At 36.9% G+C, this 18,492-nt stretch overlaps 1 protein-coding gene across 1 annotated transcript in view; it reads left to right on the top strand.

Annotated features, from left to right (window-relative positions):
* Window positions 1-16,344, top strand: part of MTUS2 (microtubule associated scaffold protein 2) — a 273,935-nt gene extending 257,591 nt beyond the window's left edge. The window contains exons 10-15 of the mRNA XM_072404531.1: window positions 11-116; window positions 2,690-2,763; window positions 4,110-4,208; window positions 7,679-7,798; window positions 8,828-8,925; window positions 10,871-16,344. Coding sequence (XP_072260632.1) covers window positions 11-116; window positions 2,690-2,763; window positions 4,110-4,208; window positions 7,679-7,798; window positions 8,828-8,925; window positions 10,871-11,081 — 708 coding nt within the window. The 3' untranslated portion in view covers window positions 11,082-16,344. The remainder of the gene's footprint in view (window positions 1-10; window positions 117-2,689; window positions 2,764-4,109; window positions 4,209-7,678; window positions 7,799-8,827; window positions 8,926-10,870) is intronic.
* Window positions 16,345-18,492: the final 2,148 nt, after the last annotated feature.

The raw sequence follows: 18,492 nt of genomic DNA, 5'->3' as shown, positions 1-18,492 counted from the left end.
TTTTATACAGATTGAAGATATGTCTGCAACTCATGAAAATGCTCTGCTGGAAATAAAGAAATCCCATTCATCAGCCGTAACTGCAATCCATGAAGGACATGAGAAGAGTGTTCATGGTAAAAGTTTGTTTTATTATTCTGTTGCAGATAACAGATTATATACAGTATGATAATAAAGAAAAATTTGGAATCCACTTACATATCTTACATCTAAAAAGGTCTATGAGAAACTGGGGGACCCCAGTTGGCACATTTGTTCTAGCTCACTGTTTATTGGAGTGCAGACCTTGCCAGAATGTCACTTGTCGCACTGTCTACCACCTATGTTTGCAGAAATCGCACTCACTGGCCCACATGCACCAGCCATGTCTTCTGTCATGCCACGCCATCTACAAGAGTTCAGTCCAGCTCCAATAAACCTTCTAATGTGCCAATTTAAGTGATACTTAATGTACCTTCTCCGTATCCTTCTCCATTGCTGCCATACGGTCGTCAATCTCTGCCCCATACATGCTAGATGTACTTTTGTTAAACAGCTTCAAACACTTTCCAGACACCAGACCTATTTTGGGTCCATGATGACACAGGCCATGAAGAGCCCACAACTTCCACAATGGCCAAGCTTCAACCATATAGACCTTTTGCACGTCATTAATATAATGATGGCTGTATTGTGGAGCCTGCAGTGTCCTACAAAGTATTGTCTGCATAACACTGCATAGAACACCCAGTGATTGGTGTAAAGGCTGTCAAATGACTTTTGGATCATAAGTAGGTTCTCCTCCTCATCTATTTTTTCCCAGTCATTCAGCCCTGAAGCAAGCTGAGCACTAAGCACATCATGTTAAATCATACCATATTTCTATGCTTTATAAATATGCATTAAAAAAAAGTCAGAGCTATGACTGCAGTTACACCGAGTTGCTGCTGTATAAATTGATCCCTGAAGTTTCAGTGCCTATCCTTTTATTGCTCCAGGCATAGGCTTTCCATACAAGCTGAGAAGTCTTGTTCTTTGAAGTGGTATGGCAATAAACTATACTTAGGGTTGGAGTAGTGAATTGGTGGTGGAGTTCTGAATTTAGGAGCAGACACTTTGTAGTGCTTTATTTTTTTACATGCTAACTATTGACGGGGTAATTTGAAAATTTAACTTAACATATCCCTATGCCAGTTAACTTAACTTGTTAAGGTACCTTATAAACATCAAAATTGTCCCATGTGGATCTGTTCGTGCCCTGATTTTTCTGTGCGATGCACAGATTGACTGTAATACAAGTCAAATAGGTCACAGATTCTCAGTATTAGCATTAATTGCAATATTACCCCACATGTGCTATCCCTGCAGCAGAAAAGCTACCTTTAGAAGAACTACAAATGTAGTGACATCTCTATATATGTATCCTTGTATGGAGATATGAGCGTTCCTGCTATCTATATTCTTCAAGCTGCTCCACAAAAATTACAATTTAAATGACAGCAAGTTTATAAATACATTTTTATTATAGTGACAATAGTATTTAGAAAATGTAAATGAGTGCCTGTGAATGTAGAATGCCTAATATATAATGCAAATAGACAGGCAAAGCTGCAGTGATGGATGGCACCATTTCCATGAGAATATCCCCAAAATAGATCAGGTTCTTGGATATATAGATCACTCTAGTATCTTAAATTCCCATCCTTTACCACATAACATATTGCATTGCTGTAGACTTGTAAAATAAGATCTGAAACTGTGTGGCATATTTAACCTGTAGAACTTTCCTCTGAACTGGGAAAATGACATCTAAATCCCACCCTGTGGGGTGCCTACAATAAAACACCTTTTTGTTGATTTAATAGGAAAGGTTTAGACTCTGCAAGGGTATTATTACTGTATGCAGGTGAAGTGACGTCTTCTCCATGGGGTCATGCACAGCAATATATTACCTATTTTCTATTATATTAGAAAAAAATTAAATAAAGGTTTGGCTAAGGTTGAATACATTTTTGTTTGTACAAGATGCAGTCAGTGGGTGGTGCACGTATAGCATTAGAAGTAAATCTTTTTATACTATGTCAGAAATGTTTTCCCATTCATACTATCCACTTAGGTTTAAACGGTTTTCATAATAGAAATAATTACTGCCTGCCTAACTCTCACCCAACCTAAAGTAACAACTCGCCCCCTGCCACAGGAGCATACATGTAGCTCTGTTACATCCTACAACTTGAACTTTCCTCTCCATTGATGTTGCTCCTACATAGATGTAATAGATATATTAGTATAGTATTGTCACCCTAGGTCAGGAATTGTGAATACCAGGAGAAAATAAACAAAAAAAGACACCATATTCAGTGACTGGTTAGCTTCAATAAATTTCATTTTCATTCTTTGGTTTAGATGTGTAACGTAAATCCATTTGCAGTCACCATTGCCCTCTACTGGAAATCATCAATACTGCATGTCTTAGAAGAATCTGCTTCAGTAATACACTTGAATCACTTTAATTACAGTACTATTTAAATAGAGCAACATTTATTCACATTGTTTTTGCATAATGCAGTTTAATATTATTCATTCTAATGCACCAAAATTGTACATCTACATTTTTTTAAAAACATATTCTTGTTGCTTTATTTGTTTCCAATTTATATTGCAGCAGAAAAGTCTGCTTTAATATGTGCTATGTATTCCTTTTACACAGAGCTGAAGGAGAGTCATGAGTTGGAGAAGAAAATGCTAGAAGATGGGTTTGAAATATTGCGACTATCATTACAGGTAAACTGAGTGTAATGCAAAGAATCAAAAACATGTTCTTAAAATTCTCAGGGAGATACAAACTTTTTACTGCATAAAAATCAGCATGTACTTTTAAAAATAAAAAGCTGTAGTGGCTGCAATACTTACCCTTTTTCAGGCACTAATACCTGCAGACTGAATGGTGGTTTCAGGTGGAATGACATCCAACTTTATTCATCCCATTTTCTAAGACTATAAAGGACCTTCCCTATGGCAGACATTATTATTATTATTATTATTATTAATAATAATAAAGAGGATTTATATAGCGCCAACATATTACGCAGCGCTGTACATTAAATATAGACATAGAGTAAAGCTGTCTGGTACTCTTAGGAGACTGATTCATGGTAATAAGAGTGGCATCATGCTATTTCACCAACATCATAATAGTAGTGCTCCAAAATCAGTGGGAGGTGATGTTTTTGTTTTTTTGTTACCAGTCCTTTTAATGTTTTTGTATGTTTATATTTTAAAGTGTGGCAGATATCAGTCTATTACCCTATTTGTTGTTTTAAATTTCATGGTGATTTGAAAACTGAAAAAAGTTGATAATTTAACTAAAATAAGCTCCCATAGTAGATCAATCAATAAACATTTTGGTTTAAGGTTTAAGGTTTACTTTGGTTTTAAAGTAAAGACAACAGGGACTGTTGATCCAGGGAACATCTGATTGCCTCACATGATCAGGAAGGAATTTGTTTCCGCCTGTTGGAGTAAATTGAACCATGCTTCCTCCGGATTAAGTATGTCTATAGGGTGATTGAACATGATTCACTTGATGACTTTTTTCATCCTAACTAACTATGTTTGAAAGTATCAGAAGCCAATAAGTGACACAGTGGTCTTTTCCTAATGCACAGAGTGACACTGACGTAATGATGTGATGCCTTTGTGCATCATTATACTGTGAATACAGGATGCCACCATGGTGATGCCATACCAGGTCTATGACACCCTGTACTTACAGGGAAAGTGTAAAACACACTGTAAAAAGATTTTTTTCCAAAAAAACAGCTAGTTAACAGCTAAAAAAGAAAATTACTTACAATTAATATGATCGTAATGTGGACAAGCATGGACAAGCCAGTTCTTGAGTGGTGTTTGGGAAGGATCTATAATAAAGATTAGGATGTGGAAAAGTTACAAAACAAAGCTTCATATTCTAGTAATATTAAGAAGCCCTCCTCTTTCCATAGAAAACCCAGAACAATGAATTCTGACTTTCTGTAGGGAGTTTTTATTAACCACATCTGTATAAAGTTATGTATATTGTTATGAAATATTAATGTTGATTTTCTCATAAAATTCTGTTTTCCCCACAGGATCAAGTTGACACTTTGACTTTCCAGAACCATTCCTTAAGAGATCGGGCAAAGATGTTTGAAGAAGCTTTAATGAAGAGCACTAAGGAACAACTAGAGGTAATTTTACTCATCATCTTTATTAGCGGCTAAAATTTACAGTCCTCTAAACCGCCCACTTTTCAATCCTCCTCTTTTTATGTCTACTGTAAATATTAATATATCATAACATGAAATAGAAATGTTGGAATCTTTGACCTGAACACAGTGGTTGAATCCAAACACATTAGAATAAAATTGCATTTTGTAGGCATGCCAACACCAGCAACCCACACCTATTGTTAAATTTACAGTATGTACAGTGGAGTGTGTGCACATGTATCCATATACATTGTGGGAATTTGGTAAATACAGTAAGGAATAATTTGCTAGTGCATGCAAGATGTACCATCATATTCATATATACATCATATACCAAAACACCATAAACACATGTGCTGAAAAGGGCTTCTTTCTAAATCAAAGGACACACAACATAGATTTACTCAAAGTACATTATAGCAAGACTACTATTACAAGCAAATTATGAATGAAACCTGGTAACACTGTTTGCTAGCTTTATTTACACAGTTCATGTATCGCTAAGCGAGATTTGCTGGGTTTAGCAGCAACAGTGAAAGGAAGCCTGAAAGCTTCACCCAAAGAGAAGGTTCATAGATGAAGGGTTTTCTTTAGGATACCTCCTATGCCCAGGGTTTCCACATGTAAATGGACAGCTGTCAAAAATATTCAATGTAGTTCACAATTAGGTTAAACCTGTAAACTAAAAGAATAAGTTCCTTATATAATAGGCTGTAATGGTGTGATGAGAAATGAAGTGCTAAGGAAGGCCGACTAGAGTCCCTAAGAGACCCAACAACGACCTGGGTAAGTCTGCTCTCCAGCTTTTTCCAGTAACAAACCTGGCTGCACTGATGCCTTACGCACAAAATGTTCCCAAAACCTTAAAATATCTACAAAATACTGTCCTAAATTTCACTGTTCTTCTGAACGTGAATGGCTGGAAGTCAAAGAGAATGATCAGAGATCTCCTGTTACTGTGCTCCCTGGAACAAATGTACATCATCATTTCTCAGAATCCAGCTTTATGCAAAACAGGCCTGGCAGAAGTGCCAAGGACATTCTTATCATTTCATTTTGATACAATAATGTAATGACATCAGTACTTCTGATGTCGCTTTTTTATCTCAGTTTTTATCTGAATTTCAGTGAACTGCGTAGACTAGTCCTCACAATATCTGCCTGCCTACATAATTCTCATTTTTTTTATTTAGTTCCAAATACTCGATATATTGTATAGTTTATAGTTGTGATTCTTCATTTGTATTCTTTTCATATAACACTTGATGTTTTAGGCATTTGCTGCTGTTTCCTAAGTATACAAAGCTAGAGAATCCTGTAGACACACAACCTGTTTGGAGCATATAACAAATTTAACAAATCCAAAATTTTAAGCCCACCTTCAGTTTGTTTTATACATTGTGATGGATAATCCCCACCTTGTCTGCATTTGAGTAAACACAAACACTTTTCAGATAAGTGCAATGTTATTCAAAATTTGAAAACTTGTGAAAATGTTCCCATACCACCAATTTGCATCTGTGCAATCCCTATTTAATGTAATCCAATATTATTCTAAAGCTTGAAGCAAATATTTTCTTTTCCTATTTGTGATTTTATGTGAAGTCAAAATTAAAAAGTAGCAGAATTTCATAGGCCAGAGTCTATCTCTAATGTACAGTGAGGGAAAGAAGTATTTGATCCCCTGCTGATTTTGTATGTTTGTTCTCTGAAAAAGAAATGACCAGTCTATATTTGTAATAGTAGGTTTATTGTAGCTGTGAGAGACAGAATGACAACAAAAGAACCCTCAAAAACCCAGTGCTCAAAAGTCCGAGCTTGATGTGCATTGTAATGAGTGAAATAAGTATTTGATCCCCTATCAACCATTCTGGAGACTGGCTAGGCCACTCCAGGACCTTCATGTGCTTCTTCTTGAGCCACTCCTTTGTTGCCTTGGCCGTGTGTTTTGGGTCATTGTCATGCTGGATTACCCATGATCCACGACCCATTTTCAATGCCCTGGCTGAGGGAAGGAGGTGGTCGCCCATGATTTGACAGTACATGGCCCCGTCCATTGTCCCTTCGATGCGGTGAAGGTGTCCTGTCCTTAGCAGAAAAACACCCCCAAAGCATAATGTGTCCACCTCCATGTTTGACACATAATGAATGTAAAAATAACCATTATTAAAGATGATCATAGGAGGCAAAGATATGAGTGCAGGACTATCCTGGGAAATAGGTACAATTGGTAAGGAAAAAAGTTTTTCTTGTCTGGATTTCCTGGGGATTTGCTTGCTATATAATTTAATGTGCCTGCTTTCTGTCAAGCTGAAAGTGACTTTTGTTGACTTGACTGAAAGCTTTTGTTGACTTGACTGGGCAAACAAGATATCTGGCATTTACATCCGGTGCAGACAGATGCCAGGAATACGGCACTTTTAAATGGTTTTAATATTCCAGACACAGGATCTTTATGCGGAGATGTCTGTGATTCTCAGCCAGGCTGCATTATGCTGCATTGTCTGGGACTTGTTTTGAAAAAATTTTTAACCAAAAAAAAAAAAATTATGCTGCAATCTCTTGAGATTTTACCCTACAGATACAAATGTTTTCTCTTCTTTTATAATTTATTCCGAAGAGTTTAAAAAGGCTTTTCTACGGTTTGTAACAGAACAGCTGTCCTGGGGCTACAAGGATTTTCCACTTATTTAGGCCCTCCCCCTGCACCCTACATCCACAACCTAAATGCCACATTCTATATCCCACAACCCCTACGTGATAAAAAGGCTTAACCACCTAGCCGGTATGCCCGTACGAAGGTCGGGCAAAAAAAAATGGCTAGGATGGTTAACCCCGTAATTTTGTCACATCCTTACCTCTTCATGAAAAACAGTGGATCACTTTTGGTACAGAAATCTAGACCTCAGTGTAATGCTCAGGTGGTTAAAGGTAGAACAGAATTAGTAAATATACTTATCTTACCTGGGTGATGTAACCATCCTTCCAACAAGAACCCCGGGAATTTGGATTACCCTAAGTCTAGCAGCATCTTCCTGCAGAGAAGTTTGTCTCACTTTGTCTCAATGATCACATCACCCTCACCTCGGACAGGTCAAAGGATGATTCCTTCTTTATTTAAACACTTCTACATTTTGTGTGTGGGTGAGTACGAAGTAGAGTAAATTAAAAAAGTAAATAGTAAAATGGACTTTGTGTTAACAATTTTGTTTCAGTTTATGAAAATGGTGAGCTGGTGGGGAGTCGTCCTGGGTCTGTGCCTGTCTTCCATGATGTTCTATAAAGGAGTGATCAAAGCTGCTCCCAATTAAAATGTATCCACGTGTTTTATGACTATTAGAGCTATAGGTTGGTTTTCTAAATCGGTTATGTTATATGGACATCTTTTAGATGTAGACAGTGCTTATTGGAGTTTGAGTCTTATATATGTATGAATACATGTGTTGCAGATTGCTCTTGCACCATATAAACACTTAGATGAAGATCTGGCTAGTGTAAAACAAGTATTAGAAATGAAGAATCAGTTAATCCATCAGCAGGAGAAGAGGATTATGGAACTTGAGAAACTGGTGAGTTGGGGCCTTTAATATAACGCTTGTTCTTTTTTTTATTTTACATATTTGCCGGGTATAGACACTTGGTGCCTAACCTGCTGCCCAAGGAAGCATATGGACTGTTGTGCATACCCCAGGGGCCCTGCAGAGTGAAATATGTGTTTCTTTTCCTAGATTCATACTTGGGCTTAAAGAAAACATATTCTAATGAAGAGCTTCTAGTATTTAAAAGAAAACTAACCCAAAAATACTCAGTCGCAGTTACACAAAGTCACCAGAAGGTAGAGGATTTTGGCAAAAGGGATCGGCAATGTCTTTTTCCAGGCTCCTGGTGGCTTTTTATTTTTTCGCTGACACTGCACAATGCATGTATCATACAGTGTAAAGTCAGGGTCTTCTATTGGAACTGCTAGGAGTAGATTTAGAAAAGCTACCTAGTCAGTGGCCACCCAATAGCCAAAGGGAATCTCAAGGGACCAAGAAGTCCTGCCAGTGAACATGGCAGCTTCAGGGAATGCAGCAGTGACAGGATCCTGGATTCTATTCTTCTGCTGCAGCCTTTCACTTTCCATTGCAACTGAAGTTTGGGGATCTCTGGGTAAGAGAAAATCAAGGCAATGTAGAAGTTGTTTATACATTACTGTAGTGAACAGTACCTACCTCAGCTTTAGTATCATAAGAGAAAAGTCAGCATATGGATATATTAGTCTTTTTTCTTAGTATGGTTCACATCTGCCTTCATTTATCAGTGTATATTGAGAAGGATTATTAGGAAACATTATACTTTGTATAGTGAATACAGTTCTCATGCACAGCCCACACTAAAACCTTTTTCAGGTTGCAGTTGCCCTTTATATATAGCTGAATGAACACGTCTACTGTGACATAGAACATCTGTGTCTGCAATCCAGAGAGTATTCCCCAGCAAACAATTTCAACAAGTTCATTACATGTACTGAATATACATATTTAGAATACTACAAATAGTTTTGTGGTCTTAAAATTTGTATTGTTTTGTATTAACATGAAAAACATTTTTTTAAGGCTGAGATAAATGTAATCTTGGAGGAAAGGATCCAAGTTCTCCAACAGCAGAATGAAGATATGAAGGTTCGAATAGACCAGAATGTTGAAGTCACCAGGTTAGTGAAAGATGTTGTATCAGGATTATCTAGCCATAATGCAATCATTTTACATATATTAGTATAGAGAATACCTTTTTATTCACTTTAGAGTTAGTCACTGCACATTGCAGGGATGTTTTAACAAACTATGTTTTATAAACCATATTCAACAAAACATTATGTTCAAAATCGAAATGTTAGAAAGCCCTTGTAGTTTGATTTCCAGTCCAGTTGGAGTGCTGAGTGTCATACTCTTTAACAGATTGTAGTGTATTTTCAAATGTGTTTTTTGGAGGAAGGAAGGAAGGAAGGGGGCCACCTTTCAAAACTGTGCAGCCTAAAATCCAAGTAAAAGTAAAAACCAAAACTTCTTTTTTATTTTGTATAGAGTAGGGGGAGGGATAAAATTGTTGTCAGTTTTTCATGCCATCTCTATCTTAGATTTCCTATCACTGCCTGCCCTGCAGACTCAACAGGAAATATAATACAGGATATGTTTCTACGGTGTTGGGGACAATGTCTAATGGTTTTAAACAATAAACACATATTACAAAAATTAGGTGAGGAAAAGAACATGTTTAGTTAAAAAAACAATACTCACCCTAGTACCTTAAAAATCAGGCCTCTCCAGAATCAAATTCTAATCAACATACATTGGTAATTTCTCCTATATCTCCTATAGTCCTATTCTGACTAAAAATTCAAAATAAATGTTTTACCTCAAATTCTCAAACTTAAAGCATATTTAAAGACAGATATACAAAGGAAAAAAACTTTTTAATTATTTGTAAATTGAACACAAGTTTTATTTGCTATTATCTCTAATACAGCAATTCTCAAATTGGAAGTACGGGAGACTTAGATGCCATATTGGATGGCTTAGAACTGTGAAGCTAACAGGGAGAGCTTAGGACCCGTTCTTACCAAAATGCAGTGTGTTGCAAGTTCTGGGTCTTTGGTACTGAGGTGTGCTGGATTAGGATAGGTCGTTTAAAATAAATGGGCTGCTAATGTACAGAACAAAAAGCTAATACATAATATTTCCCACCACAAGGAAAGGCAATGCACAGAAATGTTTCTTTTCAGCACACCACATATTACATCTACAGTATGTCACTGTGCTTTGCAGTAAAGTGCATTATAACTAGAGACATGATGCATGGGTATGTATGGTGTTAATGAACCATTACTGATTTGAGGAGAGAGCAGCGGGATGACCTCATCAGTGTGCTGTTCCTCACCAAGCTGTAGCACACAAATCCAACAAGAAAAGCAAGGTCAGAGACTAAGCTTTGTTTTCTGGCATTGTTGGTTGAACCTCCAGAATGGTTGAACAGAATTCAAATTTTTGGAGATTAAAAGGTTTACACATGAATTGTTTTAGCTGTGCATTAGGTGTTTTTCTGTAGCTCTGCCCTCTGTTGTCAAACCCTTTAAACTGAAACAAAGTTTAAAAAATCTTGGTTATTGAGAGGTATCTAAAGGTTTCTCTATTATGCCTTCATTCTTTAACCATATAAAGTCCTGTGAACTTAATAGTTTGGTGCAAAGAGCAATGCAATGTATCCAGAATCCTGTCCACAACATCTTCTGGACTTGTGGTTATCCTCTTCAGCCTTTAGAATGCCCTTGATGATGTCTAAATAGAGCTGAAAGTAAATTATAGAGGCCAAGGAAAAGGTTAAAAAAAAAACAATAATAATAATATTTAATAATAATATTCTGCATGTTTCTTCTGCCACAAAACTCCACCTCTCGATGCTTTTGTGCTGCAGGGCTTTAATTCTGCTTTAAAGCCCTCAGATCAACTTTTACCTATACACCTAGTCTAAGCTGCTGCATATCATTCCTCTTTGTTATGCTTTTACATAAGTTCTATTTTGTTTTGTCTGTGTGAATATAAAAGTTTATATTTTTTCATTGCTTAAATATTGCTAAAAAAAATTTTTTATTTTACACATAGGCAACTGTCAGTGGAAAATGCGACCCTGCAGGAGAATGTTGAAAAGGAGAGCAAAGAGAAGAAAAGGTTAAGTCGTACAAATGAGGAACTGGTTTGGAAGCTCCAGACTGCTGAGTCTATGAGTCCCATCAAACACCCTTCATCACCTATAAACCGTTCTTCTTCTTCTAGTCCTTTATCACCCTCTAAAATCAGCTCTGCTCAGAGATGACACAACAACACTCAATAAATGACAAGCTTTACGATCCCGATGTCCCAATGCTCTTGCAGTAAGTGAAGTCACGTGAATGCAAGCAGAAACCGGTGTACATTACTATACATTGGATAGAGAAAAGGCCTTCTCTTTTTCTATTATAAACTACAAGCCAAGGAAAAAAAAAAAAACATTCCACTATTATTACATAAAACGGAAAAGCCACATCAATATTTCAGGTTCAATACAGTCCAAGATGCTGGGATTCTATATACAAAATATTTATTGTATACATTATTGCACACACTATACAGGTTTACTTCTACTTAAATATGCTTATCTGTACATATGGGAACGAGAGCTTGTCTTTTTTTTTTTTAATCGTGCTGCTGATCTGTTCAATCAGCTATTTTTTTAGCTCGTGCCTATGTCTTCTACCTGAGTGGGACATTTGTGTCCACGCTGTTTGTACTGCTAAGGAGATAACACTGTTCTATACAGACATAAAAGAGAAAAGTCGCCTTCCAGACAACAAAATCACCAGCTCTATCAAGTTATTACAGGACAATGCTGCCTACGCAATAATCCAACGCTTTGCTCGCATGTCAAGCCTTTCCATCTCAAGTGGGTGGTTTCTGTAGAGGCCCCTTTGTTACTCGTCTACTTTTGGACTTTTTTGTAAGTTTTCATGAGAAGGCCACCGGAGGATGTTAGGCTGCTGCTCAACCAAGGGCCATGAAAAGCCAGACCTCTCTGTACATATAAGGCCTTCACTTTACAGTGATAACAGCGTTAATAGATTTTTATTTCCATTGATGACGTTGTATTATAATCATTATTGTGTTATTCCTGGATCCTTCTGAATCTTCCATATTCTGTCTCTTTGTGTAAGAAAATACTCTTTTCATGATGGATCTTTTTGTATATTTTGTAATGCACAAATGTCTATAGGAATCTGCCTGCGGAAAAGCACCTGATTTTCAATTAGTTTTGATTGCAGTTCTGTGCGATTTTATAACTTGGAGGTAATTAGAAGATAGAAATATTTATTTTGGAATGTAAATCACCGCACGGTGAGTTCTTTTGTGTAAAAGCGGTATGGAAGTAGAGTGTACGTTTTGTAACTGTTGTTGAATCTACCATGTCTCATTCGATTTGCTCATGTATGTAACCACCTCTTCCACTGTGATAAAGATGCTGCATACTGGATTTCACTGGCATTGGGAGGGCATATGCCAGGCTGCAATACTTTGAAGATAACAATACTTGATGTACATTAGAGGATAGGAAAGAAGAAATGAAATATAATAGTAATATTAGATGGCTAGTGGACCCTTATGGCTTCAGTCTCCCACTGGTTTCTTATATTTCTTGATTTCCCCTCCCAGTTGGTTTCAAGAGCTAGGACAAGTTGAAAACTCAGGGATGGAAATTAGGAGAATATAGAAGCTGATGGGAGACACAACCCATGGACAACTATTTAAAACTACAGTTAGTTATGAGATAAGGGGACCGATTTCTTAGTTCACCCCATAAATAAATGTAGCAGTCAGCTGAAACAACCCGTTTCAGCAAAGTCACCACTTTAGAAGATTGCCATTTTCAGAAGAGCGTGTCTCCTTATAGTGAAGAATGGCATGGGCTTCACTGAAGACATCTCGATTGGCTTATTTGGTGCAGTATAGGTAAGTGGCTGCTATCGCTCCGTGTAAATTATAGCTGACATCAAAATAAAAATCAAAAAACAAAAGGTTAATTGACAATTGAGACATGCAGTGTCTATTCGTTCCTGGTGGCTTTTTGTGCGGCACATTGCACATATGCAGGAACTACATCATCGATGGCAGAAGAGGTGCGTTTTGCTCTAGGAAGTCAGCTGTGGAGTTGGTGGTAAAGATGGCGGCTTCCTTGGATAAGGTGGTGAGAAGATCTTGTACCTGTCATTGCCGACAGCTGCAGACAGGTAAGTCTGTTGTGCATACTTAATGCTTATAGGAGAAGTTTCTGCTTGCTAATTTAGGTTAAAACAGTAACGCAACCACACCACCCTAAATAAACGGGCTGCTAATAAATGTGGCATTATAAAAATGGTGGGAAGGAAAAAAACAGGAACCGTGTTGATCTTTTATCTAATTGTTATTTAAAAAATAAAAAGGCCCTAAAGTATATACAGCTACAAAGACTGAAAAAATACCAATATTAGATACACATTGATTCCATTACTATGTACATGATTGATCACCATTATAAATGGGCAGATTATGTTGGAGAACACAAGATTGGTGTGTGTTTAAAGTGTCACCACCTATTGTCATTTATGCTCTAAAATTGTTTAGGTTCACCATGTGTATTGAAATGAACACCTGGTTGAGAAAATGTTACAGCATGCTATTTAAATTACCCCCATCCCTGGTAAAAATGTACCATACACAATGAAAATGTCAAGCTATTACATAGTTAGTTACATTCTTTGCACAAGTATCCAGTCCAACACCCCTCAGTGTCATTCAGCTGTCCACATCTCTGTTTCTGTCAACTGACATGGACACTTGTTATTGGGACTGAAGCACTCCTTTACGTAATTTACATACCAAGAATTGGCATTTGGCAGGCATGAAATTTCAGATTTCAGCATGTCCTGAGATAGATTATGGGGGCAATAAAAGCATGTAAAAATCATGTACACCGATGTGGCCCTCTAACCATCTTCCATCCTGCCCATGCAGCATTCACAGACTAAATGGTGGATGTTTAGAAAGGAATCATTATGGGTACATGACTAGTTATAGAATTAGTTCTGAATATGTTAGAATGATAATATATATATATATATATATATATATATATAAAAGCACTCATCCTGACATTACCCTTGTAAAGGTACAGAATGTACTGCATGACGGATAATAACGAGAACGTATTACACCATAACAAATTGCAGTTAAAAAGTTTGCATATTAATATTATAAATTACATGGCGTGCATAACACAAAGGCCATTGGGGAATGACTGCTGCCATGCTAAGTGTTGGCTAAAACACATGCGAATGCCAAAGGCAAACACTACATTTATCCCCACCTGAACAAGACAAAAGTCAGCAGTCCCAATGATTTTTTTGATATCATCCTAACAATAAAGGAAACATTTTCCTACAAAAATATGGGAAATTTGATTGCAGACTTCCAGTTTTGAACTTGTTGACCCTGTCACTGACCTAGAACAAGGATTTATATCAGGAAAGTCTGACAATCTGATCTGAATACTTGTTGCAGGTCATTGACTCAAAGTATTAAAGCAGAAGGTCAATATGACAGCTAGGCAACTCGCATTTGTATTTGGCAGACTCCATGATTCCTTTCAAAATTTACTTATGCTGGATGCAAAAGAAGCAGGGACGCATTGTATCTAGGACAACTGAGTCTCCTGCTAGGCTAAAAATAAACACTGGGTTCAAGAAAAAGAAGAGAATAAAGTGGGGAAGAATGTTGCTGAAAAGTGAAGTTTACAAGGAGCAATCTCCACAAAATGATTTTACAATCCAGCTAGGGTCAGTTCACCACTAAAAAAATTTCTCAAAAACTTCAAAGACTTTAGGAACAAACTACTATTTTTTTTTTTTACATAAAAACAATTTCACAATCAGGTGACTCTGTTCTACAAAAAAAGAAATACCTTGTCCTATATTATATACCTGCTCATATCGTCTTCAGTTTAAATACATGTATATAATAATTTTCATTTTATGGATCCAGTCCTCCACCACCCAGATTCACTACTAGGTGCCCTAAGATTCCTGTTATAACTTACAAATGGCTATGTATTTTTGGCTTCTCAAGTACAGTGAGCCCAGGGAAGGTAAATTCTAGCTGCTTAAAGATCCTCTTAACTATGTCCAGTACGGCCAAAATATCAGTTTATTAACTACAATTGCGCTTTGATGAGTTCATTTAATAGACGTTAATGTCAGTTGAAACCCCTTTCCCACTATGGTTGTTCATTGTGTTTTCAAAACCCATGCATGTTGTCATGCATTGCAATCTGGCTGCCCAATGCACTTCATCACACAAAAACAAAGCACATGCTGTGCACGTAAAAGCACAGCATGTAGCATTGTGTAGCTGTGTGTTGGTAATGTGGGTTTGGGGTGTCATTAAAAATTAATGGAAACCCATTGCATCAATGCATGATTTGTGCATACAGATGTGCTACATTAATGTGCAGATACATTAAAATAATACAGTAGTGGGAACAACCCCTTAAAGTCCAACTTTGGGATAATTATTTTATTCTCCAGGTGTAAAAACAGCTCTTTCTTATTTTTTTCTATCTAGTGTCAGTTAAAGAGGAAGACTGAGAACATCCTGTTGAGTGCAGGGTGTCATAGACCCAGTGGTGGACATAGCCAGCAGCCCCTGCCATCTGAGCCCATGCTCCCAATAATGTCGGTCTCCTTCTATTTTCAAGCACTGCCTCCCCCCATCCATTAACAGAAGGACAATGGCAAGTAGGAAATCTTTATCAGTAGGGTGAAGTGACAAACTGTCCATTAATACTACCCTTCTATTCGTCCTACTTGTGTCTGTGCTTTGGTGTCAAAGAGCAACATAAAAGCACAAGAACAAGTGACCTCCTGTCAACTCGGCTGTGCAAGAGATCCCCTCACAAGTTTGATATCTGCAGGGGGTTACCTGTATGAGGTGCAGCCTCATAGAGCTGCACCTCTATATATCCTCCCATGCAGGGACCCATCCTCTAAGGGTGTATCATCATGCTGCTGCATTCACATATGATGGAAAACAGAGCTGGCATCATCAGGAATCATTAAACTGATCCTCCTGGAGAAGTAGTGAAAATATGAGATGACCCTGCATATTACATGACAATCCTGAAGACATCTGAAATGACAGGTATATCAAAAAAGGCTTGTGGGGGACAGAAAGAGGAACACAGAGTAGGAATTTTACCACAATTACAAATATAATTTACAGGTAATATAGTAAATCTTGTGAAATACTGGTCCTGTTTTATGAACCGAGATAAAGACATTACATGTGTTCTTTGAGCAAATAATTTAAAAATCCAAAGTTGTCTGTAAAACATAACTAATTTCTGCCAGAATACAGCAGTCGAACGTCACCTCTTCATTTGAATGAAGGGTTTATACAAGCAACCTCAAATTCTTTTTCCAAACACCCTTCATAATAGTTCCTCAATTTTAAAACCCAAATGTATATGACTGTCTCTTGGATTTTGAAACATAAATAAATTTGTTTTGAATCTATTTCGGTGTTGTTACTAAACAATGGTGACTTTGTAGGGGTTCATAGAGAAGCGTTTGGATTATTTCTTTTGTGGTCATTACACAATTAACAATATTCATTTTATATCAAAGACAAGGTTCTTCTCTTTAGATTAGTTAGTGGAAGACCATGGCTACCTATCAATTTAGTAATTCAGAAAGTTCACAGGTTATCTGAATTTACTAAAAAAAAATATGTAAGTTAATAAAGCTTTCTTGTTTAAAGCTTTTTCCTGCTCTCCATTCTGGCTCACCTGTTGATCTTTCCAATAATACTTTCTTGGATTTCATGTGCTCCTAAAGTCTTATACTGTCTGGTTAGATGACCACCATAAGGTAAATTGGCTTGTAGGCCAGCCAGGAATCCCTCCTACTACCATCATGTCTTGGTTTTGTAAAGGGAACCCAACAATGGAAACCCATACAGAGCAAACAGGCTAATGATTAATTATAGAAGAGCAGAACTAAGGCTTGTCTGCCTGTTTCAGACTGTATTGACATAATTATAGGTCTCAGAAATCTTAGCTCCCATACCCCTGACCCAAGCCCTCTATTTCTTCATAGTTCAACTCAGTCATAGTGCAGAGAAAGATTACAAAAACAGAACAGAAATTAACTAATTTGCTACTTTATTTTGCAGATATACACACAGCTTCACGAAATTCTTTTTTTAATTACCACCCCAAATCTTTCTCTACGTTTTTTTTTTGATTTAAACAAATGAATACCCTTGAACTAATTTTAATAATTTTAAAAAGTGATCCTAAAACTTTTTCAAAATTGAAAAAAAAAAAAAAAAAAAAAGTTGTGTGCCTTCTGTGTATAATTTAGAAATACAGACAACTTTATGGCTTTAAACATAAGACAAAAGCTTCGCCTATATACACACTATGGGGAAAATTATTTACAAGATGTCTAGATAAGCATTTTACATAAGCAAGTGTGTTCCAGCATAGATTTATCACTACAATTATAATCTACATAGAAAATAGGCTAGATTATGGCGTGTGAACACTTATCCAATGTAACAGTTTGTTATCACTTAAAACAGACTAACACTGGAAGTGAATTGGAGCTCTCACGCACAGACGTCTGCAATATTCAAGATGGTCTCTGAAGAGCTTCCACGCTTTCTGGTTCAATGAATAGTATGTAAACCGTTTGCACTCATTCCCACATACATCCATAGTGCTCCTATCCACGTGGACTCACAATAAAGCCGAGGGCAAGAGTACTACTGGACCAAATAATTCAGAATAGAACTTTTTTTTCTCAACACAGAATTACAGAACTACTTGGTGAATTAATCACCATTTATACAGAAGTCTAAAAAATTGGCAAGCAATGCTTAGAAGACAGAACAGGACAATCAGGGGAATCTTTAGGAACTTAAGAGATAAAAATGAATGGATACAGTTCCAAAAAAAAAAAAAAAAAAGTATAAAAATAGATTCTGGGAGACCCAAGAGATTAAACATGTTTTACATAGCATAAGCAATCAGAACTGAGGTTTCTGTGTAGTCGGGCATTTTCCCGATCAATGTGCCTGGCATTTGCAGAAGTAAAACGATCCAATTATGCGGAGTGCAGTTTTATCATACAAACAATGCACAGAAAGGTTATTTACTGAGCTGATAAGTTCTACCATGTACTGCAACTGCACGCCAGTGTCCATTCATTTTACTTTTCTGTAAGTTTGGGGTAATTGTGTGACACCGCTATGCTTCAGTGTTCATCTAAACCTCCAGGTTGGTGGAACCAATACATTATCCAAAAAATGTAACAGAATAGCAGTGACCTGTACTTGTTAGGTTTTCCCAGATCAGTCTACTTTGTTATAAGGAAGTGATTTAGTAGAAGCAATGAATTGTTTGTAACCATATAAAATGCATATCCACAAGTCATTAAAAGTCCTGTTCCATGAAGAGTTATAGAAACCAGGAAATACAGATGCATAGTATAAACTAAAAACATCAAACCAACTCTGTTTCATAGGTTTCCATCTCCTGGACCTCGCTTAGGAGAACACATACACACAAGACAGAAGAATGAACTTAGCATGACTGTTCTGTACAATGATCACAGCACCAACATGCACAATTGCAGTAGCTATGGGCCAATCTATAGCAC

Source organism: Pyxicephalus adspersus, chromosome 1, assembly GCF_032062135.1.
Source record: "Pyxicephalus adspersus chromosome 1, UCB_Pads_2.0, whole genome shotgun sequence".
NCBI lineage: Eukaryota > Metazoa > Chordata > Amphibia > Anura > Pyxicephalidae > Pyxicephalus > Pyxicephalus adspersus.
The sequence above is the reverse complement of the archived record's forward strand: the minus strand, read 5'-3'. Positions and strand labels throughout refer to the sequence as shown.